Source organism: Suillus subalutaceus (assembly GCF_016647625.1).
Source record: "Suillus subalutaceus strain FC151 chromosome Unknown DFJ58scaffold_231, whole genome shotgun sequence".
Classification (NCBI taxonomy): domain Eukaryota; kingdom Fungi; phylum Basidiomycota; class Agaricomycetes; order Boletales; family Suillaceae; genus Suillus; species Suillus subalutaceus.
Window position 1 is genome coordinate 1 of NW_024540480.1, and position 26,365 is coordinate 26,365.

The 26,365-nt window shown below is 47.9% G+C and overlaps 8 protein-coding genes across 8 annotated transcripts; 5 read left to right on the forward strand and 3 right to left on the reverse strand.

Moving 5' to 3' along the window:
• Nucleotides 1-1,076: 1,076 nt before the first annotated feature.
• On the reverse strand, nucleotides 1,077-1,905 carry DFJ58DRAFT_719341 (uncharacterized protein; the record flags this gene model as incomplete). The annotated part of the gene is made up of 4 exons (XM_041384608.1): nucleotides 1,077-1,220; nucleotides 1,263-1,600; nucleotides 1,646-1,795; nucleotides 1,833-1,905. 4 exons carry the CDS (start codon nucleotides 1,903-1,905, stop codon nucleotides 1,077-1,079), a joined length of 705 nt encoding a protein of 234 aa, XP_041236257.1.
• A 990-nt stretch (nucleotides 1,906-2,895) lies between these two features.
• Nucleotides 2,896-4,239, forward strand: DFJ58DRAFT_847583 (uncharacterized protein; the record flags this gene model as incomplete). The annotated part of the gene is made up of 4 exons (XM_041393488.1): nucleotides 2,896-3,090; nucleotides 3,133-3,578; nucleotides 3,643-3,746; nucleotides 3,800-4,239. 4 exons carry the CDS (start codon nucleotides 2,896-2,898, stop codon nucleotides 4,237-4,239), a joined length of 1,185 nt encoding a protein of 394 aa, XP_041236258.1.
• A 402-nt stretch (nucleotides 4,240-4,641) lies between these two features.
• DFJ58DRAFT_847584 (uncharacterized protein) lies at nucleotides 4,642-5,017 on the reverse strand (the record flags this gene model as incomplete). Its single annotated transcript, XM_041393489.1, has 2 exons — nucleotides 4,642-4,925; nucleotides 4,951-5,017. 2 exons carry the CDS (start codon nucleotides 5,015-5,017, stop codon nucleotides 4,642-4,644), a joined length of 351 nt encoding a protein of 116 aa, XP_041236259.1.
• A 1,370-nt stretch (nucleotides 5,018-6,387) lies between these two features.
• DFJ58DRAFT_847585 (uncharacterized protein) lies at nucleotides 6,388-7,840 on the reverse strand (the record flags this gene model as incomplete). Its single annotated transcript, XM_041393490.1, has 8 exons — nucleotides 6,388-6,455; nucleotides 6,512-6,670; nucleotides 6,722-6,820; nucleotides 6,865-6,873; nucleotides 7,168-7,335; nucleotides 7,399-7,494; nucleotides 7,547-7,706; nucleotides 7,745-7,840. The coding sequence occupies 8 exons, from the start codon at nucleotides 7,838-7,840 to the stop codon at nucleotides 6,388-6,390; spliced, it is 855 nt and encodes a 284-aa protein (XP_041236260.1).
• Nucleotides 7,841-8,123: 283 nt separating this feature from the next.
• DFJ58DRAFT_735784 (uncharacterized protein) lies at nucleotides 8,124-11,621 on the forward strand (the record flags this gene model as incomplete). Its single annotated transcript, XM_041386692.1, has 6 exons — nucleotides 8,124-8,258; nucleotides 8,312-8,489; nucleotides 8,539-8,831; nucleotides 10,287-10,457; nucleotides 10,505-10,796; nucleotides 10,849-11,621. 6 exons carry the CDS (start codon nucleotides 8,124-8,126, stop codon nucleotides 11,619-11,621), a joined length of 1,842 nt encoding a protein of 613 aa, XP_041236261.1.
• Nucleotides 11,622-13,112: 1,491 nt separating this feature from the next.
• Nucleotides 13,113-16,051, forward strand: DFJ58DRAFT_735785 (uncharacterized protein; the record flags this gene model as incomplete). Its single annotated transcript, XM_041386693.1, has 10 exons — nucleotides 13,113-13,353; nucleotides 13,531-13,542; nucleotides 13,610-13,740; nucleotides 14,021-14,056; nucleotides 14,117-14,174; nucleotides 14,217-14,830; nucleotides 14,879-14,965; nucleotides 15,095-15,506; nucleotides 15,572-15,648; nucleotides 15,716-16,051. The coding sequence occupies 10 exons, from the start codon at nucleotides 13,113-13,115 to the stop codon at nucleotides 16,049-16,051; spliced, it is 2,004 nt and encodes a 667-aa protein (XP_041236262.1).
• A 1,844-nt stretch (nucleotides 16,052-17,895) lies between these two features.
• DFJ58DRAFT_821348 (Las1-like-domain-containing protein) lies at nucleotides 17,896-19,910 on the forward strand. Its single transcript, XM_041392020.1, has 6 exons — nucleotides 17,896-18,157; nucleotides 18,208-18,522; nucleotides 18,593-18,960; nucleotides 19,009-19,377; nucleotides 19,431-19,527; nucleotides 19,576-19,910. Exons 1-6 carry the CDS (start codon nucleotides 18,044-18,046, stop codon nucleotides 19,795-19,797), a joined length of 1,485 nt encoding a protein of 494 aa, XP_041236263.1. The 5' UTR covers nucleotides 17,896-18,043; the 3' UTR covers nucleotides 19,798-19,910.
• DFJ58DRAFT_821350 (uncharacterized protein) lies at nucleotides 19,909-22,083 on the forward strand. Its single transcript, XM_041392021.1, has 9 exons — nucleotides 19,909-20,054; nucleotides 20,109-20,149; nucleotides 20,202-20,325; nucleotides 20,386-20,486; nucleotides 20,542-20,547; nucleotides 20,610-20,731; nucleotides 20,793-21,642; nucleotides 21,698-21,768; nucleotides 21,818-22,083. Exons 1-9 carry the CDS (start codon nucleotides 19,991-19,993, stop codon nucleotides 21,879-21,881), a joined length of 1,443 nt encoding a protein of 480 aa, XP_041236264.1. The 5' UTR covers nucleotides 19,909-19,990; the 3' UTR covers nucleotides 21,882-22,083.
• The last annotated feature ends 4,282 nt before the right edge of the window (nucleotides 22,084-26,365 follow it).

Below are 26,365 nucleotides of genomic sequence, written 5' to 3' on the forward strand. Positions count from 1 at the left end.
ATATCGGGTCTTCGTCGTCCGCCATCAGGATTGTCAGATGATGACCCAGCAGAATCCAGTTCTGCAGCATCCAACATCATGGTCATGAGGTCCAACTGATCATATTCATCCAGTTGATCGCCGAGAAATGTCACTGCCACCCTGACAATTCATCTATTTGACCTTGCATTCTGGTGGCGCCGCTATCCCACTTCTGAGCATCGGTCGGCCGCCTTCCAAGTTTCTTCACAATCAATCAGGAGTGCAACTTGCGCCTCCTCCAGTGTTATTCCAGATGCCAGCCATGTCGCAGCACCGCGATGGATCTCACCGGCCGGCCATCTCGCCTGTCGGGTCAACAGATGCAACTCTTGTTGTTTCCTTGTCGATGCTTTGCAAGATCAACATGAGCATATGGTAAATTGTGATTATATTTCCACAGACCTTTTGTCATTTTAACTTCATATATATCCATGGCGCTGGGATTTTCAAGTCAGTCATCCTGAGCGGAGGCAGCCTCTGCTTCCATTTGACAAGGGTATCATGATCGGCAGTCTCACTCAATCGGTCAAATGTGTGTTGGCTGTCTTGGACTCCCTGCATGGCCTCCTTGAATTTTCGGCAAAGGAATTTGCCTATCTGTATGTAGATTTGCACTTTGGTCAAACAATCTGGCTCACTCATCCATATCATCTTCATAAAATTACAGTCATTCATTTGAAAATCCAAACACTCCTTTCGGTGGGGGGTGGACATTCCTCTCGCCGACGGTGATATGATGTTCAAGGGTGCCCACAGGGTCTCCATGATTTCACTGTCGATCCTGGCAGCGCCGGTGATGAAGTTGGATGCATACCATACATAGCATTTGTCTTGATGGCCGTGGACATGCCAGAGACCGATGCCAGGATTACCTCCATGCCCCACGGAAGGTCAAGATAAGGTGACTCCTCAACCCGCTGGTCGAGATGCTTGTGGTATTGACAATTGATGTCATAGAATGTCAATGCCCGGTCGATCCCACCAGTGTTGTACCCCAGAGCTTGACACAGCACATAATCCATGTTCATCTGCCTTTGACCGACCAATAAATCAGTTCACATCAGGCAAATGAGATATTGATCGGCGAACCTTTCCCCCTTTTGAAAGTCCACCATTGAATGAGGTACAAAACACCCATGTCTAGTGCATGCACAACCACCAATCCCAGTTGCTTCAAGCTTGTGACATGAAGTGTTCGCCTAATTGACAGCTCGGTGGTTGTTGCAGTCCAACCGATGTACAATATCCTGTGCCTCGGCGAGATGCAGTTTGTATCGGCCATCACCGACCATAAATCCAAGGCCATCAGTCAATGCCACCTCATCAGTCAGATTCGCCAGAAACAGATGCACGGCCTTGAAGTTGCCATCCATCACCAAGGGTCTCGAATATAGCCATGCAGGATTGGACACATTCCTTTCTGCCAAATTGATGTTTACCCCGGGCTGCGGACATGCAGGACAGAACAGTGCAAGCTCCCCTGCCTTTGGCTTTTGCTTCTCATGGCCAAACCCATGCCACTTGAGCTGCTTCAGCTGTCTCCACTGCCTGCCCACCCTCATCAATTCTCTGTATCGGTCTTTTTGGCCATTGTGAGCGATGCAATCAAGCACATCAATGTCACTTACTGGAACCAGATGCGGGAATACACTTGAAGTGATTCGCCTTAATTTGCTATAGTAGTTCATCACCAATGTCCCACATTCCAGGTTATCCAACAGGAAGTCGTCCAACACTGCAAATATGAACGCTGTCTTCGGTGAAGTGAAAGATGCTGGGAAGAGGCCGATTTCAAATAGCTATGTTGGGACCAAGTGCACTGGCGCACCGACAGAATCTGATCATTAGGGAGTGGACGCCTGATGTATCCACCACCGTAGTCATCCGGGGGTCATTGACCAAAGGTACCCACTGGCCTTCAGCAAAATTGTCTCCTTCATCATCTGTGTCATACCAATCATTGGTCACTTCTGGGCAAGGCTTTCCCTGGTGACTGAGGTGAATTTCCAGCCCTATCTTGGTCAAGGAAGTGTCCTCGAAGAATCCCCCAGTCCATTGACTGATCCGATGGAATTGCATGCAGCTGTGAACCGTCCTACAGCAATGAGTGCAGAAGAGCGGCTCACCCATACAACCGTGACATCTGTAGACTCCGTCCTTTGGGCATACAGAGCAAGTCCTGTTGGATGGTGAACCCTCTCACTGAAGGAGCAAGTCCAAGTAGTCCTCGGTCTTTAGTCACCCTCGGCGTGATGTCCTCTGGTGAATCCTTGCTTGCTAGGCGATTTCCTAGGTGATGAATTAATGGAGGATGTTTTTGTTGTAATGTTTAGCTTTGACAAATTGTCCTGTATCTCCTCAAGAAGTTCTTTTGTGCTCCCATCTAACCAATGAGGATGTCTTCGGCTGGACTCCAGGCCTTTGGCTTTGACTTGACCATGTAACACAGATGTGCTGTTGTTGTGTGGATGAGTTGTTTTAAACAATATGCTTAGACTATTGGACAGTTTGGTGCTTACATGTGACTGTCAGATGCAATGCATCCGATTGTAATAGTCACTTTGATCTCTTTGCATCATCAGGAGTGATACCGACGGCACAATTAATAAGTATATGATCGCCGATATGTCTAGAGCACTTTATGACCTCTGTTTCTACTCTGCAGACCCACACATGCATCTACACTGCTCGATAAGTCTTGTAGCAATGGTGCTCTTACTATTCGGCACAATCTAACCCTTACGTGCACTTATGACATCGGGTATGTCACTCATTACTCACAGGACACATCTGCATTTTTTTTTGGCTCATTCCATCCACCGTATCAACGGTCTCCTCATTTCAGGTCCTTTTCTCCTACATACCTGCTGTGACATGGCTCAGACAAAGAGGAGTACAGGTGTTCAGCCTTGGTTGAATGACCAAGAGACCACCGCTCTGCAGTCTCATATTGAGGATTGGGAGAAGGCAAGTGGGAAGGAACGACAACTGATATTCAAAGCAGCTGCCAGGGAGACCAAGGTCTTGGCTCCAAAAATGGACAAAGAGCTGTTAAAGGAAAGGAAATATGTAAGTGTTTAGTCTTTGACACCGAGTCATGCTGCATTTCAGTCACCCTGGACAGACATACCGACAGTGGTTCCACAATCACAAGAAGGTCCAGACCAATTCCAAAGCACCCACCAAGCCAAAAAGAAATGGACGGCACAGCGAGTCATTGAGGAAGAGCGCAAGGCCGAGATTCTTCAGCAAATTCGGGAAGAAATTGAGGAAGAGACTGGAGAGAAGCCTGCCCACAAGGAAGTACTGAGGAGGTATCAGCCGACCATGACGGCAATCATGCACCGGCTGGACAAAAAGGAGTTGCAGGAAGCTGAGGCAAAGGCTGATAAGTGGACGAATCAAGCCCCCAATGCCACTGTCCAGGCCAAGACAGCTAGGAAGAAGGGCGAAAAAATGGTCAAGAACTTCACCAAAGAAATGTTTACTCAGGCCGGTATGAGAGTCTTTGTTTTGGGTTCCTGGAAGGATGAGAAGGGGGGGCTGCTTACATCTGGGTGAGTTCTTGCAGTCACTCGTCGGTTGGTTGGTCGGTCATTGTGCTTACTTTGGTTGTTGCAGGTTTGACTTCAATGAGCAGCTCGGTAAGGGATCCAGCTTCATGAAAGGCAAGGACTGGCAGGCCATCCTACCAGTATGGGAAGATTTCATTGGCGATGCATTTGGTGAGTCTCTCCAGTCCTTTCAGAAAGACTTGTATTCAATCCATGTCTCCAAGACCATGATCAAGACCAGGACGCCACACTGCTCGGAGGCACTTGGCGGGTCCCAAAACCATACCATGAATTCAAGCTGGACCGTTCGGGTTCGCTGATGTTGCCCGAGATGGACAATTTATCCCTCGAGACCAAGAAGGCAATGATTCAGTCATTCCTTACCATTCATTACAGTAAGCCAGATGACCGATACCCATTTTATCATCTGACGCCGGCTGGAACCGGAACATGTTGTGGAAAGCCCAAGGTCCCAGTGCCCTGGAGCGACATCATGAAGGGGCAGTCCAGATTTATCTCCAGCACATACCTACCTGATGATACCAAGATCTTGGAGCCATCCAAAATGCTCCGCACTGATGCCAATGCAATCTTGGACTTTTGGTGGGACCAACAGGAAACCCAGGTTGGACCAACCTTCAGATTCAAAGCCTGGATGGATTAAAAAGGGCAGAATGTGTTCTCCTGTTGCCGAGGATGAATCTGATGGTGATGCCGATGATGAGAGTACCAGCGCAAGGCCGGCAAGAAAGCCATTGGCAACCACAACATCGTCACTAACCTCAATTCCCAAAGGGCGGCTGAGTTCCACCAAGCAACCCTACATCAGTTCGACCGAGGAAGAATGTGACAAGACCGATGCAGAGGCATCTCCACCAGCGGTCCAACAACGCCTGCACGACCACGCAAATGCTGAAGACACTGACCGGTCTGATGACCGACCGGTGCCAAAGAGCTTTGGAAAGTGTGCCAGAGGTCATAAAGACCAACCATCGGTCTCCCATCACCGAACGCCTCCTACAGCAAAGACCATTATTTCTGTACCTCATGTAACTGAGGAATCAGATCAGTCAACTGAAGCCAGCCGTGTTACCCGCTCCTTCGGCCCAAGGTCAACTCGCCGGGGTATCGAAACTCGCTGAGGTCTGGAATACCTTGGTGCATCGCCGATGATACAGCCACCAGCATTGATGCGGACAAGGGCTGCCAGAGATGCATCTCCTGTGGTGCAAGAGAGGCAGCCAAAGAATGTGCCCACTACCAGAGATCGTGCGCCGAGGAAGGCCAAGTCGGCCAGATTTGCCCCCGGTGTTCCCTCTGATGCACCAGCAAAAGGCACCAGGAGCAATGCTGAGAATACACGAGTCACACGCACTCGGCAAAAGCCCCAGAGGTATACCGACTACATCTAATTCAGCGAACTTGGATTGGTCATTGGTCATTGGTCATTGGTCATTGGTCATTGGTCATTGGTCATTGGTCATTGGTCATCGGTCAACGGTCATAAGTACACATTTGTTATTGTTACATGTTACATACACTACACTACACTACACTACACTACACTACACTACACTACACTACACTGTGCATATGTCAATGTCAGCCACCTGCTTTCTTCCTACCTAGCTCCAAGACAGTCAGTGGATCATCAATCTGCCTGAACATTTGCAGCATGTGTTGAATCTTGGCCATATCATTGGTGGCGGTGTAGAGACTCGCGTTTCTGTGGGCTCATATGGGCTCATTTTACGAATGGTGGCAACTGGCCTTTACTGCACGACTCGCACCATCATCCGTATGCGACTTCTATCTTGTTTCTGGTCATTCCACACACAACGCGCAGCTTTCCCGCGAAACGCGCCATAGGCGCGCTACTTTCCCACACAACGCGCAGCATTCCCGCGCGCGCTTAGCGCGTTTCTCTCGCACTAGTCGCCCTACTCCATACGCAACTTCTGCTATGTCTCCAGTCATTTGCGCATACAATGCACAGCTCTCCTGCAAAACGCGCCATAGGCGCAACACTTTCTCACACTTTCGCGTTTCGCGTTCCCGCATGCGCGCTTAGCGCGTTTCTCGCGCTTAAGCGCACTCCATTGCGCATCATCCAGGAGCATCCATCCATCGTCCAACCAGTTCCTAGGTGTGTCCCTTTTCGTTATCAGACCATATTTAGCCTATTACACTTTGTATTTCGTTATGCACCCTTACTTTACATCATTTTACCTCACTTACATACTAAGAGCGCTCCCTATTCGGCTCCAAGCCCTGGGAGAGCGCTTAGGTAGAACTTACATACTTTCATGTTCGTTTTACACCACGAGCTTCCTACCACATCTTTCTACCACCATGTACTTGGCAGTTAGTTCCATGCAATGCATGCGTCCGTCGTCATCTTAAGGCCCTAGCATCAGTCTAAAGCTAGTGGCAGTATCAGTATCCATCTATATCCGCGCTTTTCACCATATTATCGTCTCTCTACACTTGTGCACTGCTTGCACTACCATTCCAGTTCTCTGCGCATTTTCGCCTTTTCGCCTTTTCGCCTTCCCACGCTTCGCGCATTTTCGCGTTTCACTTTCCCGCGCGCGCCTTCAGCGCATTTCTCGCGCTTACATCGCCCTTTTGTCGCCTTTGATCAGGGTTGATCAGCATCACTTCGTGGATTCTTGCTTTCTTTGCTTCCCTTAAGGGTCGAACATATCGCACGGCATATCAAGACCCAACATAGAGAGTGTTTGCTTGTCATCTGACTTGCACTCACCTTTGTTGTGTTACCCACAGCGGTAACATATTAGTTGCGGGTGTTTTAATAATTTGCGATCAAGGACTGGTTGGCACGGATGATCTCCGTGACAGCCTCACTTTCATTATCTCCTTTACAATGGTGGTCAACATTATGACAGCAACGAGCAGGGAAGCCATTAACTTACTCAGGATGGTGCGAAGTCTGTCCAGCCGGTTGTCGGCTCGGCACAACAATTCCTCCCCAGCTTCAACCTGTGTTATTGTCGAGCCTTCGCTTGGTGCTGAAGAGGGTGCCAGTGATGCCTGAATATCTTGACTCCCAGGTGATTCTGAGTTGTTCACCCCTGCATGTAATAGTTAGCATCATCTGTGCCATGTCAAAACGGCCGACCGACCTGAGTTAACCGAGCTGGTGGTGGGCGCCGCAGTAACATGACCTTCACGGTCACCATCTCCAACTAATTGGGCATCTCCCCAGCACATGTCAAAACCACCTGCAAATGAGTCGAAGCAACTGACACAAACCACCAATACTCACCTTGGTATCCTGCGGCCGAGGTTGCCAGTCAGTCATCCCAACACACGTCATATGGGTGGCCTACATTGGCTGTTGTCGACTGAGGGTCCTCATCCCAGCAAAACATCATATGTAGCAGCAGCTGGTGGTGTGGCAGCTTCTACAGTGATTGCAGGGACTGAGCCTACCTGTGATGAGCTCGGCTCATCCCAACAAAGGGCATATGGACCTGCAGCTGGAGGAGTATCGGGGGTCCCAACACATATTGTAATCTAATATACCTGTGAGCAATGACTCAAGTTATGTGATTGGCATAAGACTTACCTTGGCCACCATAGTTTGTGTTGGCCAATGATACTTCGGCCGGTGCATTGACCGGTGCACTGACTGGTGCATTGACCAGTGCACTGACCGGTGCATTGACCAGTGCACTGACTGGTGCATTGACGGTGGGCGCTGGATCGCTTTCGACGTCCCAGCACATCTCAAACGCTAGAATAACGATGTATTAGTACATGTCCATGAGATTGAGAATAGAAGATGACATGAACTTACTTTGACCGCTGTACTGGGGTTCAGCCGATGATGAGGCAGTTGGTGTTTCCACTGATGTCTCGGGCGCAGCTTCAGTGCTCCAGCACATATCAAAAACTAAAATTGTCAAATATTAATAAATGTCGAGTCAATATCATAAGACACTTACCTTCTTTGCCGAAATGTTTTTTTTGCAAGTGCATCAGCAGTTTCCTTCCTGACTGGCATGGTTGATGGTGTGTGACTTTCATCCCGTTGTTGTTGGGTGCGCAAGTTGGTGGCGAACAGTTTGGCCGAAATGAGTATTTGAACCCAACAGGAAGGTTTTCCTGTGGAAATGATCGAGTCGGGCCTAACTTGGTGGCACCCACTGGTCCCACATGAGAAAGAAATTGCTGTTGGTTTTGATCCACTTGTCCTGTAGTCTCCTAGCTTTGTCAGTGATATTTTCACGAGAATCCATGTACTTGCAATGGTTGTAGTTGGGAGTATATATACGACAATGGATGACTAGACCACCGAGGCCACAACTCGGCGAAACCCGGCGGTGTCAATTGTTGCGTCCACATTTCATTTCAGCTAATCATTTCGGCTAATCACGGCGGTGGCACAACTTCAATTTGCATTGACTGTTGCTAAGTCCACATCAAAGGCCACAGCTAGTCGTTCCCTATATAACTGTGTCGACATCCCTCATCATCATCATCATCATCGTCACCACATCCACCACCACCATCATAATCATCATGTCTGCCCAACAATCCAACAATGCCTTGTCGGTCGCCAACAAATCATTGCATTCACACCTCAACCGGATCAAACTGTTTCAATCGGATGGCCGGGTGGTGGTTGACCAGGCACATGAATTTGCCAAGCTAGTAGTAAGTCGTTCTTTCTTTCTTTCTTTCTTTGCAAGATACTCACCTCTCTCAAGTCACAAGCACTCCAGCAACAAGGCAGGAATGCGTCGGTCGTTCCGCCATTGCTGCTCTCTGCAGCCGCTGAGGTTCGGGCAACAATGAACATCGGTCAGGTCCCCCAATGGGAATGTGTGCGGGTGGATGATTCCCACATGGAATCACACCCCTTCTTCCCCAAGACACAAGGGCTTGGTGAGTCTTCCTCTTTATCAATGCAACATTTTTGCTAACATTGTGATAGCTGCACCTGCACTGGCGCCAGTGCCAACCCCACTCCCAGTCCCAGTCCCAGTCCCGCCCCCAGCTCCCAAGGTGATGTTGGTCCCACCAATCGACTCACTTCCCGTCGAGGCTGCCAAGCCAACGGCCGACAAGGGGAAGCAGCCAGTTTGGGGGACTTGGCGAGCCAGGGAGGATGAGTCTGGTGAGTCGGGCAATGTCTCACGCAAGAAGCGTAGGATCGTGTCGAAGGCCATCATCTCTGACACCGAAGATGATGATGGCCAGCCGGGCGGGACCATCATTGTGGTAAAGGTGCGCCTCTAATTCATTTTTTTTCTACTCTATCACTCACAGCACCTTAGCCATCTAAGGCAGCAGTGCCTCAGACTCCAGCCCCCGCTGACACGCATGAAACCTGTTTCATACATGATCACGGACACATAACATACTCTCGTACAACCTAATACTGCCAATAAAGGCAGTTCTAATTTCTTATGGCTTTATTACAGTTTACTATAATTTTCTTGAAGGTTTTTCATAGCTACATGAATTAATCATTCATATTACGTACTTAGCACAGTCAACAAACTGTGTTAAAAAACCTTATCCTTTCATTAGTAAGCACATTCCCGCACCTTTCGGGATTTTCTCGTACATTTTCCCACCTAATGAGCCATATTCGTGTTAACATCTTAACATCTCAACATCTGCGCAGTCATCATCTGAGCAGTGTCAATCTTCTTATGTAATCTACATTTTGTTTAATGATTAGTCATAGTTTCTGGACAGTTCCGAAATAGCGGTAATCTCTAAGTGAACATTTGGACACTGAGTCATAGTGAGTCACATGGAGTCATTATGAGTCATTTCCGTTATGACTCATACCAAGTCATTATGAGTCACTATTCCATATTTAGTAGTTGCATAGCCACCTGTAGAGTAGTATATAAAGGGACATAGTTTCCCTCTTTGAATAATAAGATCCCTTTTTAGAGAGTTTGCGTACCTCTCAGAAAGTTTCTCACCCCTTAATATCTGTGTGAATACTGAGTGAATATTAGTTTATTCCCTCCACTCTTTTGTCACTGTTTCCCACGATGTTCTGACTACCTGAGGCCACCTCTAAGTCACATTAAATTACTCTAGCTAGTGCACGGTTACTAGTCGTCTAGTGTAGTTTCACTGCAATTCTCTTTACGACACAGGAAATCAATTCTGTGGGGAGAAATCCACGTACTTTAACAATTGAGGACGATAAATAGGACTTATACTTTAGTCAACAATATTAAGAGCTTGGCCACTTAAGACTACATCAAGAAGGTGTATTCTAGTCTGGACTGCGTCATTACTCATTGCGAGATCCTGAGCAGCAGAAAGGTCGGTTTCAAAGCCAAGTATTTGATTGATTCAACTGTATCCGACTCCTAGTTTGATCTTCCCTGATTGTGAGAATAAGGAGTATCCCAGAGATATCACTCTGACTCACCACGTATCACTGTAATTCACGTAACTTTTCATAATCTGCGTACTGTCGCATCATTATCCCTGAAGAACCCTAAGTACTGCATTAAGCCAGTTAACGGGCATTGTTCCTGAGATTCCCGAATATCTCACCCCTTTTTTTAGTCATTGGTAAATTTGCTCAAGGAGAACGCAATCTATATTTGCACCCCCACGAACGACCACGTTATCAACCGTTGGTATTTGTCTGAACCGTTGACCATGGAGGATAAGTGAAATTTGGTGATTATATCTTTCACATCCTAGTTAGACACCGCCAAGAAGGTGAAGCAGGTGAGATTCACCTCGTCCCCTCGGTCATCACCACTCAGAGATGTCCAGGCCGACACCAAGGAGCGCATTGGCCGACCGACGCCGAAGGGTAAGGGAAAGGAGAAGGAGAAGGAATGGGCTGTGACAATCGCCGAGGGTGATGTGGTGAGTTTGCCAGTTCTATACATGACTTATTACTAATGATTAATTAGTATGATTCACCCTGTAAGAGGTGTTCTGCCCAGTTCGAATGTCTCGCTGCCCTCGGCCGCAAGGGCCAAATCACAAAGTCCTGTGCCAGGTGCTACGAGATGAAGGTGAAGTGTGACCGACCAGTACCTAACAAGCTTCCACAAATGGCCGAGCTGGTGCAGTCATCACGTCCTCGGTCAAAGGCCCCACTCGCCTCCACATCCAAACCGCAGCCCAGGGCGACAAGGGCGGCCTCCCATGCACGTCTACCACCGCCTGTGGTAGAATCTGAGGACACCATGGATGATGAGGGTGAGTCACCTGTTTTTTTTGTAAAGGTAAACAATATTGACCTCGATTTTAGATGTCGCTGTTGAGGCTGATGAAGACATCGCCATGTCTCATGCAGCCGATACCGAGCAGCAGACTGATGTCGCTGCGGTGACGCCAAGTGAGACCGTCAATCGGCCGGCAGCCATGGCGTCGGCGAAAGACTTTCCTGCTGACCATTGGCAGGAGGTCACCGACGACACCCCCATCCTACCACCACCACCACCACCACCACCACCACCTGCTCCTGCAGCCAAACCCACCACCTCATCGGCCGAACTGACTATCCACGATTGTGTGGTCTCTCTGGCGGCTAGAGTCGCTGCCATGGAAATGGCCGACCGCAACACCCTTGCTAGGGTGGATGCGATGGAGCACAACTTCAACTCCTGCATCTCCTCTATGCGGGCCGAGTTTTCCGACGTCCAACTGAGCTTCAATGCCACGGTGGATGTGGTAAATGGTCTTGCCAACATGGTGGAGAAAATGAGGCAGGAACGCTCAGTCCTGAACACATCCTTCCCACCACCAGCGATTGGCCCAACCGGTGCTTCCACAGCCACAGACATGGGCATCAGATACTTGACTGGTGTGTTCGGCCCTTCGGTTGCTCCCAATGCTGATTCTGTCGCCGTCAGTCAACCCTCAGCATCTCGCCCATTCGGTCGCCCTGATGTGCAAGGCAGGACATTCACCAGTGGGCAACCATCATCTGAGTCGGTGCAGGCCGGTCCTTCATCTGCTCCCCCCATCCAATGTGATTTGAGTGTTTCATGCCCTGCTTCTACTACTTCCTCCCTCCCTTGATGCAAATATACCCTTATGTAGCACACATCAGTTAGTTAGATACTGTTGTCTACATGAATTGAATGAAAATTATTTGGCCTGGATTAAATGTGATTGATTGTGTGATTCCAAGTAGCAATTGCGCTTCAGTAATAGATTGTATTTGACCGACCATATATTTGACCGACCATATATTTGACCGACCATATATTTGACCGACCATATATTTGACCGACCGTGTCTCTTACATTGCATATGACCAAGCTATTGATGACTATCCTGTCTATCGTCACAGAGGTATATGTTGTAAGCTAGTACATGATGCATCATATTTGACCCGACATGTTTTGACCGACCGACTGACCGACCCCCTCATCTATCATGAGGCCAGTATATTCTGTAAGCTATTCCATTACCACCAACCATGTCATGTTGTAAGCTAGTCCATGATACATCATATTTGACCTGACATGTTTTGACCGACCGACCGACCAATGTAGAGACTCGCGTTTCTGCAGGCACATATGGGCTCATTTTACGAATTCTGACAACTGGCATTTCATGGCATGACTCGCACTATCATCCACTATGACTTCCACCATGGAGCGCACCACTTTCCCGCAAAACACGCCATAGGCGCGATACTCTCCCACACAATGCGCAGTATTCCTGCGTGCGCGCCTTGCGCGCTTTCTCGCGCTTAACCGCACCATGTTGCACAGCATCCAGGAGCATCCATCCATCGTCCAACCAGTCCCTCGGTATGTCCCTTTTCGTTATCTGACCATATTTAGCATATTACACTTCCCATTTCGTTATGCACCCTTACTTTACATCACCTTACCTCATTTACATACTTAGAGTGCTCCCTATTCGGCTCCAAGCCCTGGGAGAGTGCTTAGGTAGAACTTACATACTCTCATGTTCGTTTTACACCGAACAATTCCACCTTACCTTCCTACCACTCAGTATCTATCACCACTTAGTTCCATGCAATGCATGTGCCCATCATCATTTTGAGGCCCTAGCATCAGTCTATAGCTAGTGGCACTACCAGTATCTGTCTATATCCGCACTTTCCTCTTATCAGTCCCAGTATCCGTCTTCTACACTGTGCACCGCTTGCACTACCTTCCCATGCTTCACGCACTTCGCGCACTTTCTCGCGCTTTCACCGCCATTCACCAGGGTTGTTCAGCATCATTCCGTGGATCCTTGCTTTCCTTGCTTCCCCTTTAGGGTCGAACGTTCTTGCATTCTGCGAGTATAGCAGCTAGGCAGAGCTGAGACTCACTTATACTGGCTGAGCACTTTTCTTATATGTGCCTGCCAGGTTGTGATACCCACAACGCGAGCTTTTTGACTTGCTAGTGGAGCTACGACCATCAACAACATCAGCAGGACTGGAAGAACGAGTCAAACGTGAGTAGTTGTATGCTCCCTGGACTATTCAACCTTGCTTACCTTATTGGGCATTGACAAGAACTCCACCTGCTGGAACACAAGCGCCGAATGCTCAAATACTTGGAGGAGGTTTCCAGGCAGCCCAAGGCAAATAACATTGTCAACTACCTTACCGGTGGTAAGAGTTGCAGTAGTCAGACTCAAGTTCTCCAGGAATTCTCGGACCCTGGCAACTCACTTGGCTATGCTGACAAATGGATCTCAGATGAGGTCATTACTGAAGTCTTCATCAATTTCACTGTCCATACAAGGCAAAAGGAGAGCGAGTTATACCTGAAGACGCTATCAGGTACATTTTCATATGCTCTTGTCAATTCTCGACTTACCTAAACTTAACACTAGCCATATGTGGTTCACTTGATAACACATTCAAAGCTGCAAGCAAGCAATGCTCACCAACAAAGACCACCAAAAATTGAGGGAGTTGAAGGGCGGTATCTTGAGTGTGTTGAATGAGGATAATCAGATCGTGTCATGGGTAAGTTCCAAGTCATTGAACATTAACTCACCCACTGACTTCCCTTGGTTCGCAACTACTATTGTAGCGCTTCTGCCAGACTCGCACAAATGCCAGATAACCGAACTTCTCCAAGGTCTCAAGCGCCATCATGAGCTTCTTGATGTTCCCCAGCCCAAGATGATGGTGGCAGACAATGGCTGCCAGGTTCGGAATGCTGTGAGTGCTGTGATGCCAGAGACCGATTCAAAGCTTGATGTCTGGCATTTTGGTGCGAGGTGAGTAGTGCCAAGTCTCTTTTTGATTGGTACTACATATTAACGGGATTGACAGATATATTGCGGCCATGCTCCACTCCAGCAAAATCCCATATTGAGCCGCTGTTGCTGCCGACATCATAGGCGCAATACTCAAGAAGCATGCTGAACGTGGTCGACCTGCAGAATATTGGGACTGAGAGGAACAGGAACGGAGACTCATTGTTGCGTTTGACAAGTAGGCAGACAAAAGTGTCTGGTCTGCAGCTGCACAGAAGGTAAGTAAGTATGGAACTACCAGACGCTGAGACAGGTACTGATGCTATCCACTGGGGCAGGTTCACCAAGAACAATTGAAGCATGTTCGCAATGGCTGTCTTGAGCGCAACATCAAAGGTATCAGGGCCAATGGCAGCTGAATTGAAGGGTCCCATAAAGGCTGGAATTCACTCCAGCATGCACAGCCAAGTGGCATCATAATGCTCAGTGCTCTTGGCCACAACTTCGTCCTCCGTCATAATGTGAGAGTCGCATTCAGCAGGTCTCATATGACACCATTCGTCAAGTTCACCCATGGTTCTCACCACCTCCAACTCTGTGACCACATTGCAAAGCTTCACAACATGCTGCAACAACAGAATCCCAGCTGCGAGTCACTTGTCCTTCCTGAGCTAGATGTTGTGGAATCAGGTGAAACTTTCGGGCTGGTCGTGTCCAACCATATCGCGACATTTGGGGGACTTTTAGTTAAGGAGGAGGATATTGAGGATGGGCCGTTCAACACTTTCGATTCCGCTACTGATCCTCTCACAGGTGAAGAGGTGGACTTAGCTCTATGGGCCAGTCGCAATATTTTCATCAATGAGTGGCAAATCGACCCTGCACTTCTTGAACTCCCTGCTGGAGCTTCCAAATCTTTGAGTTCAAGAGTAAAAGTCACACCACCATCTCCAATGAAACAAAAGGTCATTTTGGACTCTGATGATGACCAGGGTGACGGCAACAGCACCGCAAAAAAACTACAGCTGATTTGTCAGGACAATGTTCTCCAGGTACGCAATGTTCCTCACTCATAGCAACTTCTAAATTATCACCATCAGCCGGCGTTTCTCAGCAATGTTCCCAGCACAGTGTCAAGTGCTGGGAAATTGGATGGGTACTTTCCTCAGTGTGAGCTGCCAGGTATGGTGAGGAACACAAATCCAACACTCACCATCGCGGAAGCAGCATTGGAGACACGGCAGCCCTCCCTATCGATATAATCTATCTCAGACTTGGACTTGCCCCCTTCCACCAGCGCTGGCATCAACAATTAGACTATCCCCCCTTCCACCAGCTCCATCAGCACTGGCATCAACAATTCGGTCACCAGCGCTGGCATCAACAATTCAGTCACCAGCGCTGGCATCAACAATTCAGTCATCCTGAGTGCAGGCCAGACCCCCTCTCAGCGCCTTTTCTCCATTGCCACCGGTATCAATCCTCGCTCTTTGGCCATGCAAGACTCGGACGAGTTTTACTTGTTCATGGACATGCGAGCCGAGTTCAAATGGCTCTCGTACCAAATGACGTTGAAGCGCTGGGTCTTGGCTACAGAGGAATATAACCTTTGTCTGGTGAAGAAAAAGGGTGAGTCAGTTGTCAGAAAGAATCCGCAAGCTCTCCTCCGTGCACTGGGCAACATCGAGCCGAAGTTGATGAACAAGATCATCAAGGATGACTATACTTGTGAGTGAGCTTGTTCACCCTCTCCATCTCCCCTCTCACTGCTTCTGACACTTTGGCGAACACAGTGAAAAAAAACAACAAGTCTTTTTGGCGCCGGCATTGCTCTGTCGTGCCACTCATGAAAAAAGAGCCAGGAAAAAAGGTAAATTGCTCGCATTGATCTATTCCTGCGACTATCGGATATCCCCATGCTCATCATCATTTCCTAGCCTCGAAAGCCACAGACTTGCTCCCGCTGCCAGACCATCATGTACCCTGGTGCTGAAAACTCTCCCCTTAACCACAAGAAGGGTTATTGTGCTGATGGCGTCAAGCAAGTGTCAAAAGATGGTGGAGACGAGCTCCCTGCTTGGCCTCATCCACAAGGAATCTTCTCCGAGGGCCGTATTTTCCACCCCCACCCCTTCCTGTCAGCCGTTCAACGCATCTATGAGCATGTGTTCATGCAGGGGCTGGGAGACATGGACATGCTTGAGACTGAAGCCTTCTCCAAGTTGCTTGTCTCACGCACAGAGGTTCATGACGATGGCACGGCCCTTTTCTGACTTTTCAAAGATTTTATCATCGACCCATCTACTCCCCGCGAGCGCATAGTCACTCACAACAACAACGAGTGGCTCATGATCAATTACTTCCAGCAGCAGTAGTTCCTCGCTTTGGTGAGCGTTTTTCATTACCTTCATCTGGGGAAAGTTGTTGATTTGTCATTCCTCCACTCAGTCTTTCCTTGTTACCTCCAGCTCGTTCCTCACTCAGTCTTTCCTTGTTACCTCCCAGCAGTTCCCCCGCCAAATCATTTTCAGTGAGTTCCTTTCAGTGAGTTCGTCGCCTTCATCCCCTGTTCCTCACTCAGCCTTTCCTTGTTACCTCCCCAGCAGTTCCCCACTGATCTTTTTTCAGTGAGCTCGTCACCTTCATCCCCTGTTCCTCACCCAGCCCCCCCCGTTACCTCCCCAGCAGTTCCCCTGCCGATCTTTTTCAAGTGAGCTCGTTGCCTTCCATACCCTGTGTTCCTCACTCAGCCTTTCCTTGTTACCTCCCTCAGTTCCCCCGCAAATCTTTTTCAAGTTGCTGCTTAGTGAGTGTTTTTCGTCAATCCTGGGGAAAAGTCGTTGATTTTTCATTCCTCCACTCAGTCTTATCGTGTTCCGTGTGTGTTTGTATGCTCTGTGTTTGTACATCTTAATTCAGAGAGTGTCTATTTGGTGGCTATTCGAGTCGGGTACAGAGTTGTAAGTCCATACTTAGAGGTGAGAACGTCAACGCCACACATCACATGACGTTAAAACTCACGTGCTTGAAAACGGTCCAAACGGTCTGGTCGGTCTTTGAAAAAACGGTCGACCGTTTGTAAGCCAGCCCTTGCCATGTTGAAGCTGCCCCGGCTCGGGATCCATCTATCACGTGGTGAGAAAAAGCCATAGCCATGTTCATGGCGGCGCCAACTTGGCAACAGCCATGTCTTCTTTCCTGGCCAGCCAATGGCCTGCCACTGGAATTTCAAACACTGTGGTGACGTTATTGAAAGTACCAGACTCTTGGATGAATTTCACTAATGCCTCTATCTCCCTCTCCGTACCCAGAATCTCGTTGAGTATGATGTTTTAGGACACTTCGCGCAAGTGGATGCGTTGGGGTGTGAATAGCGGACAGTCGCGTAAGATGTGTTCTCGTGTTTGACGTGGCTCTCCACATGAACAGTCAGTAGGTTCAGTTGATTCAAATGAAGTATAGTACTCTCCGATGAATTCTGTTGGAGTTTGGAGTTTCGTCCTCTGGTTTCGGACTGATTAACGTTGCATTTGGGTATTGGGCACCTCACCACTTCGTACCACACGCGTTGTGCTTGGCGTCATATGGTCACTGTCTTCTTGACATTCGAGCTCCGTCTTTTGTATCTTACAAGTATCTTGTCGTCTCGCTCTTTGCGTCCCTCAGTTGTTGTTCACCAACGCTGAGGTACGCGTCTTGTTCATCTTGCTGATTGTTTCACACTTACTTAAAGTCATCTTAGCGTACTTTCTAACAGGTACATTGATAGTGAATACAGTTGTTGTTCACCAACACTGAGCGTACTTTCTAACAAATTCATGTCCTGTGCGACAGTGTAAGACGACCGTAAACTTCGCGAGGGGTATTGGTGAAATGTTTGCGGGGTTTGAGTGTTAGTGGAAATCTATTTGCGAAGGCGAAACGCCCAGACTGTGCTGCCACGTCTCTGTTCCAACTCTCTGTCCATCGCCGTAGTACTTCTTCCCTACGGCGTGCGTTTGCGTTGGTTAGGTGGAGCGTATCATTACGTCCAGTGCCTTCAAGCTTCGCGAGCTTGTCAGCGCGTTCAAAGGCGAAGGACGAGAAAGTAGCTGCATTAATGGAACAGTGTACTTTTGAATTTTGAAAAGAACGAGACAAAGGTCGAAGCAATAGATTCCTTTAGGAAATTTGATCTTCGCACCGCCACTTACATAGCCTCTGCTCCTGGCAGGAGACAAATCTTTAATCGTCCACAAAATTTATCGTTTGGGTCGGCACTGCAAATGAGACTGCCACGACGTGTGCCATGGGCAAATATTAATGAGCTCGATCAGCTCTGCTCGTGGGTTTTCATGGACGAAGGCGATCTCGAGGCAAAACGGTTCGCAGTTAACAAAGTGAGCTTTACTTGAATTAACATTCTCGACGGTCGTCTGACAGAGTCTAGTTGTCGGCATGGAGGGCTGTGACTGCATTGCCCCATGCGCTGGAGTCTACTCTATCCATTCTAACGGCCAGGTTGATTGATACTTCTGAAACGCAACAGAATTCCTCCTGGTTGACTCTAAGGCAGAATTATGCTGCTGCAATCATCCGAATGGTAAACGGTCTCGTGGATCCTTTACAGGCGGGAGCATATGCGAGATCTATAGCGTCTATCGCCGCCCAACTAGGATTGCCTTCTTGGTTAGTGGAATTGAGGCATGCAGCCACGCACGAAGACCTTCCCAGCCTTGAAATGCTCAGGGAAGCAGCACGGGAGGTGAGCTTCTCTATGGGAAATAGAGAAAATTATATTCTTATCGTGGTTCATATTTGGTGGGCGCGGTCAGTCACTGACATGGTTGTTGCACAATTACTTTCTTCCCACTATAAACCCTTCAGCTCCTAGACCGAGTACGGCTTCACCTTTACGACCGGTTGCTCCACTTTTAAAGCAATACAAGACACTGCTGAAGATTGTCACGCGTGATACTTCCCTCCGCAAACAAAATCAGCCCGACATCGATGCGATCATGCGAGATATCGAGCGATGGCTCGCAGAAGCTAAGCTGGCTGCAGATTTTGCAGCTGATGCGTACGGGTGGGACACCATCGATGGCAATGATGTCGAACAAGAGGATCCTAGAGAAAAGTGGGCTCTAGAAAGACTTTGTGATGCCTTGATTGAGAAGGGTGCTCTCGCATCTCTCTCACAAAAGTATGTATTTTCGCAAGTTTTAGACTTCCCATTGACTAGAACACTTAGGAGGAGAAACCTTCCGTCTGACGAATTTGTACCTCCTCACTCGTCGCTTGTGTTATGGACTCCGTTGTTGGCACACACACATACATACCATCCTACCTTCCCATCTGTTCTAACCACTCGGATTGTGGAAACCCTTCTTTACGAGCGGCCAAACACAGGATTTGACATGGATGTCGTTTCGTTGGAGGCAGACGAATCGCAAAACGACCCTTCGTATCATCTGGCTCTCGCGAAATGGGCTGCGTGGGTTATCAAGGCATATGACAATGGACAGGAAAATGGGGAGTTGAGCCTCAGAAAGAATGTAATTATTTTACTTGCTTCTACCCTTGCTCCCGGTAAGACAGAAGGGGCAAAGAAGATTGATTTGTAAGTAGAAATTTGATGTTCGGCTGTTTCATTGATGCAACAGTATCCAACAGGTTGGCCGCTCTCCTCGGGGCAGTGAGCTCGGGTTTCACAGAACTGCAGAAAGCATCTGATATGCTTCTCTCTGCCACACATCCATTACAACCGCAGGTGAGTAGATCGAGGGCCAATTTCACCTCTTTTCTTGATGGATTACAGCATTGGGATGCGGGTGATCTGACAGTAATGAACGAGCGACTTCGTTCTCTAATGTCTCTTGATCGTGAATCTCAAAAATACACGAATGACCTAGACTCAGCGCCCACTACATTATTGCCAACGCAGGGTTCAGATATAGGCGGGTGGAGATTACTGGACCATCACAGTGGCTGGAAGTCGTGTCCTATAGGCGTTTACTATCCAAATCACGCTGCATTGTAGACAATTTAATGTTCTTTGCATAACTATATCTTGCAGTTACCTTGTCCGTCACCCAGGTCACAGTCACGCCATTTCATGCTGCGCATTATTAATTTATTACTACTCAGTTTCCCCGTTCCCAGCAGGTGCATGATTGCACTGGAGCGTAAGCGCTCCAAGTCCTTACTTCTTTCCTTTGTTTTAGCAGTGAACTATGAAGTTCAATACACCGCTACCACAGACGCTACCTAAAGAATGCACTAAAGCCACAAAAATTTGTGAGTATCTGCCAGCTTCTTTGTGGGCCATAGTAGCGCTGACACATTGCCCAGTTTCCTCATTCGTGGACAACAAGAATAATGGTCTTGACGGTGTGAGTATAGATATTAGCAGCACAGAGAGTGAAATCTCAATCGATATGTCAGGTCATTCCTCGGAGTGTGTTAGAGAATGCCAAAGGATTTGCCATCTTCACTGTTTTTAAAGCAGGCTTCCTCTTCTCGGCAAGAGCGGGAACAGGGATCGTCATAGCGAAGCTTGATGACGGATGTGGGCACTTCGCATATTACGTATGCACCAGTACCACTCACAGGACTTATTAATGATTAGCATGGTCTGCTCCAAGTGCTATAGGCTCAGCTGGCGTAGGGATTGGTGGACAGCTTGGTGCGGAGATGACGGATTTCTTGATTATCCTCAATTCAACTTCGGTCGGTCTGCATGTTTCCTGAATCGCTGAACTTCTTTGCTGACATGTCATTGTAGGCTGTTGTATGTCATATTTATTTCATTTCAGTGGTGATTAAGCGTTTATCCGTGTTCTTATGATCTAGAGATCCTTCATGTCCGCTGGTAACCTCACTTTGGGAGGCAACATCAGTGTCGCGGTGGGCCCTCTTGGGCGGAATGGCGAAGCGATCGGATCTGTGAATTCAAGCGGCAAGGTTGCTGCCATGTAAGCCCACCGCCTGCCATCTACAAGACATCAATTAACAACTCAAACTTGAATTATCCAGGTACAGCTATTCTAAAACGCGAGGTTTATTTGGCGGAGTTTCCATAGAGGGCTCTGTCATCGTTGAACGTCAGGATGCAAATACGTTGGCATACAAGCAAGACGTAACTGCGAAAATGCTTCTCAGCGGAGCATTCCCTTGTCCAGAGTGGGCTTTGCCCCTCGTGAAGACACTCGAATCGTGCACCGGTTTGCCGGGAACTCGGAAGTGGGTTGATGACGGGGCACGGGAACAGTCTGGTTACGCATTTGGGACCCCAAAGAGTGAAGGCAGTACGCCTTCCTTCTTGAGCAGGAAAAAGAAAGGAGTCGATTTCCCCCCGGAACACTGGGGAAAGAGAAGCGAATCTGGATCGTATTTTGCTAGCGGGGGAGCGGATGTCGATGTTGGCCCTACTCCGTGGGATGTCTACGACCGCGCAGGACAGGCAGGGTCTGATTTTGATACAAAGTTCGAATCTGACCCAGCGCCTCCTTCGCAAAGTTATCACCGGTCTTTTAACAGTGTCTCTGCGCCACCAGGTGGAAAGGACCGATATGACCCCGCATCACCATTCAACTCTCTACCACCATTTAGTTCTGCGCACTCGGGCTTAAGCGACAAAAATAGTGCTCATTCGCGCTCAATGAGCGTACCACCTGTCAAACAATCTTCTAATCAGCATTCCTTGGCGGACTATACAAACCCTTTTGGTTCCAACTCACCACCGAACGACAATTTCTTCGAATCAGACAATCAGACGAGCTATCACGCGCCGTTCTTAAAAACTAAAGCAGAACTGGCATCATCTGTTGCTCCTGGTGAAGGTGTCAGTCGTGCAATAGCACTCTACGATTTCAACGCGGTTGAAGTATGAATTTTTCTCTCTCATCATGATGAGCATTTGCTTACCGGATCACATGTAGGCTGGCGACCTTTCTTTCTCTAAAGGGGATGTAATCATTATAACAAAGAAGAGTGATAGTACCGATGACTGGTGAGTTTCTCTACCTACTTCCACGTCGATATTTTATGACTTGAATCAGGTGGACCGGAAAGGTCGGTCGTAAAGAGGGAATATTTCCGGCCAATTTTGTGGAAACTGTATAAGTACGATGGCAGCGCATTCCCATTGATCAAGCATATGCATCATTCCTATGTATTGAATATCTCGTTGTACCCTTAGACCATCATGATTGTCAACTGTATTTGTTGTGACAAATATTAACGGCATGTACTACATGTGTTTGGATACGTGTATTAGAGTATTTTTGCTAAGGATTTTCACCATGTAAATTGGTGCTCCACTTGATGTAGTATGAGTGTGAGAATTAATGCATTGAAGTACCAAATCAAAGAAAGAACGTTTTGTTACCGCTACATACTACATCCTGTTGAGTATGAACCGACAACAACAGCATGTTCAACCTTTCCTGGCCCAAAGTTTAAACCTTTTCCACCAAATTTATCCTGGTGTTTGCTGCATACACGTGTCATCACCGTCGTGCGGGGAACATTAACATTGTGGCTAGCAAAAATTAAGGTTCTGAAAATTAACTTAACATCTTCCGACTCCAATAGTCAAGGGTCTCAAGTTAATGAAATCCTTAGCAAAAACACTCTATTTGGATTTCACAACGTGACAGACAATCGCGCTATATACTTCTCCTATCCACAAGTTCGAACCGGGCCTGCACGTTGGCATCGCTCTAATGCCAAAGGCATTAAAGAAGTACTACGCTGTGAGGGCTGGCCGCGAAGGACCACGAATATACGACTCTTGGCCTGAGGTGAGTTTTTTTCTTCAGTTCGGTCGAAACGAGTCCCCTCCTTAGTGTGTCCATTTCAGTGCAACGCAAACGTGAGCATAAAGTAGACCATGACTGATAGATGCCAACCTATAATGCGACAACAGGTTTCGCGTTGGCCTGGTGCCGTTCACAAGAGCTTCCGGTCTCGCCTTGAGGCTGAAGAGTGGCTCGCGTTAACTGGACCAAGTGAGTATTTCAATGACTAGTGGTGATGCGACTGAGTCATTGGAAGTCCTGTTACCAGCTTCGAGTATGGAATCTATGTCGTCTAGTGGACATAGCGTGTCATCGACCTTTGAGCCAAGAGTGGCAAGATCCAATCAAGCAGAAAGCAGAGAGGCAGCCACCAACCGTTGAAGGACGCGACCAGACTCCCATCGAGACATCTACACCTGGACCTTCATCGGAGAGTATTGTTCTTTCAGAGGAGCAAAGAAACGTGCTTCGGAGGGTCGAGCGCGGCGAGAATGTGTTCTTACAGGGTCCTGCAGGTGCGTAATTCAAACTTGACCTACCTGCATCATTGATGACTTTGTCCAGGCACCGGTAAATCTGTTCTCTTACGAGAAATAATTCGAGCGCGTGGTGGGCGGGGCCACCCAGGTCTTGCTATAACGGCTTCAACAGGAATAGCATCGGTTAACATTGGCGGAACTACCGTGCATTCATGGGCGGGTATTGGGCTTGGCCTAGAAGACGCAAAGAAACTCGGGGGTAAATTTCTTGGCCAACCCAAGTTTGAACGGGTTAAGGAACGGTGGCAATCCGTTCAAACTCTCATAGTAGATGAAGGTTTGCGGCATACAGTTATTGTCTCGAGAGAAAGCTAATTGTATCATTACACAGTATCCATGATCGACGGAAAGCTCTTCGATAAACTGGTATGGTGCTGCCGAAGCATTGCAATCTCAGACTGCTGACGTTACCTCTGAACAATATAGGATGCCATTGCTCGCATTGTCAGGCGATCAGATAAACCTTTTGGTGGCATACAAGTATGATCCCAACCATTTCTCATTAACTTCTGGCTTCTGACGTGTTTGCGACTTGTAGCTGGTACTTTCGGGAGACTTCTGCCAGCTTCCTCCAGTGCCGGATCGCGGTAAGAACGGGATTCAAATACCATCCACGTTCGCATTTGAGGCGGAAAGTTGGAGTCGTTGCATCCAGCAGCCTATAGTGCTATCACGAGTTTTTCGGCAAAAAGAGCAAAGTGAGCGATATTTTGCGATTCTGTCTTCTCCCGCCTACATGAATTTAGAATTTGTCGACATGCTCAATGCGATGCGTTTTGGAAAGTTGGACAAAGCTTCTATTCAAGCTTTCCAAAGTCTTTCGCGCCAAGTCGAGTATGATGATGGTATTGGGCCAACACAGTTGTACGGGATGGTTGTATTTTTGCGTTATTTCAGACTCAAAACCTCCCGTAGGTACCCCACTCGCTCAGAGGTTGATTCAGCAAACCGAACAAAGCTTGCTTCGCTGCCTGGGGATGGAATTCAATACCCGGCAACCGACACACCTGGACGCGATTCGAATGACAACCTTGTTTCATTCGAACAGATGGGGCGTTTGTTGGAAAGGCTTGTGGCACAACGAGTCATCCATCTAAAAGTGAGTTGTACTCCTTTTGTTTTTATATCCCTTATCTCACAAATCGCAGGTCGGCGCGCAAGTCATGTTGATCAAGGTAATGTGAGCTGCTTCTAGCGCGAGCTCCTGAGTTCAACACATAACTCCATAGAACATGGTGCAGGGGCAGTTGGTAAACGGGTCTGTGGGTCAAGTGGTCAGATTTAGTACTTCCGAGGAGGCTATGCGGACCGCTACTCCAATTGCCACGGAAGAAGGTCTCAAAGGTGGTCTTTCCACGAAGTCCGAGCTCCCTGCCAACTACGACAATTCGCAATGGCCCGTTGTCCGATTCACGTGTGGCAGAGAAATACTGTGTGTACCAACTGACTTCACAGTCGATAATGCAGATGGTGGCATAGAGGCAAGAAGACGACAGGTGAGCCGCCTGACGTTCGCTTAAAATCGGCGAATGAACAAGATCAGGTTCCCTTGATATTGGCTTGGGCACTGAGTGTCCATAAGTCTCAGGGGCAAACTCTTGAAAGGGTGAAAGTGGATCTTGGGCGAACTTTTGAGAAAGGCCAAGGTAAATATCTCCTGAAAACTCATTCCGCGTGTTAACTGTCGCCTTCTCAGCATATGTTGCACTTTCTCGTGCTACTAGCATGAGAACTTTGGAAGTATCAAATTTTCATCCAAATAAGTGAGCCTCTCGTTCAAAAATCTGCTTTACCGTGATTGAACTCACTACGCCTTGCAAGAGTAATGGTGCACCCTCGCGTATTGGAGTGGCATAACAATATGGAATACGAAATGCTGAGTGACCAAATGTACGTGGATGACGAGTCTGAGGATATGGACAGAGACGAATCTAGGGAAGCCTACTGGACTTGATATCTGCATTACTGACAATAGGATTGGTATTTATCTAATAACTCATCAAACATTATGCTGAACATACACTTGAGAATGGCAAAAGAGAATACATGCCGGTTCTGGGTGCGAGGAACGAGTGCCAAGAACAGAGACTCGTGAACCCGAGGGACATCGCTGAGGCCTTCCTGCCATGAACCGCCATCATGCTGCTCAATTTCGATCGTAGTGTAGAGTCACGTCGATTCATGCTGAACATGCACTTGAGAATGGCAAACGAAAATACAGTAAATGGATCATCATATTCTTCTTGCGGAAGGAATCAGTCAACACTCAGGCTGTCACGATTCCCAACAGCACTGGTGTCCTCTCCTTTGGGCGTCGGTCACAGTACACTGGCACTCTCGGTGTGCGCGTTTGCAAATCTCTCTTGCCCCAGTCTACCCTCGAACTTGCACCTTCTTTGAGTGCCTCTGAGTCGGTGAGCATGGTCGATATTGTGTATTTGTGCAGTGAGAATGATGAGATTGCTTCGATTTCGGATAGTTTATGATAATGTCGACAATAGATGGGTGATAGATAGTTTATGATAATGTTGACAATAGATGGGTGATAGAAAAGACTGAGGACTCTCCTCTGAGTGTTTTCCTCAGTATTTTCTATCCTCCACTTCCGAGTCTTGATTATGTCTAACTGTTGTGGTTAAGTCTAAGAATAGAAAACACATGTGGGAGCTTGTAAGTTAAACTTTTCATCCATGCAAAAGCTCTCAATTTAAAAAAAAAATCAAGGTTCATGTACATCGTCTGGCCAGCTGAAAGGTATTCCAAATTTGTCCATTTTTCACTGTTCAAAAAGGTTGCTTCCGCTGCAGATGCTACTTACTATCACGTGATTGTCTTAATAGAGTTGTAGACGCGCTTAACGCGTTCCCAATGTTGTAACGAGCAGGCTACTTATTACTTAAGTTCGACTTACGTATCCAACTGAGCTTGTAATCCGCTTTGTCCCATTCCCTCAGGCTTCAAACGTTCAAATAGTGTTCGCCGCGAAAACGTTTTGTGGAACCTTCGAGCAGTCTCTGCAAGTTGGTGCCCATGCCAGCGCGATACTACGCCGTGCGCATTGGCCGCGAAGGCTCAAAAATTTACTCGGACTTCTACGATGTAAGTCCCTTGAAACTATTGACATGTAACTGAGGTCGAGTATTGACGTGCGGTAATAGTTTCGGGCTGCAGTAAGTATGCCCTCGCGAACTCGGTGCAATCCCCGTCAATTGATTATTTTTTGAGACCCGTGGTCTTAGCGGTGCTAGCGGGAAGGGGTTCGACACAT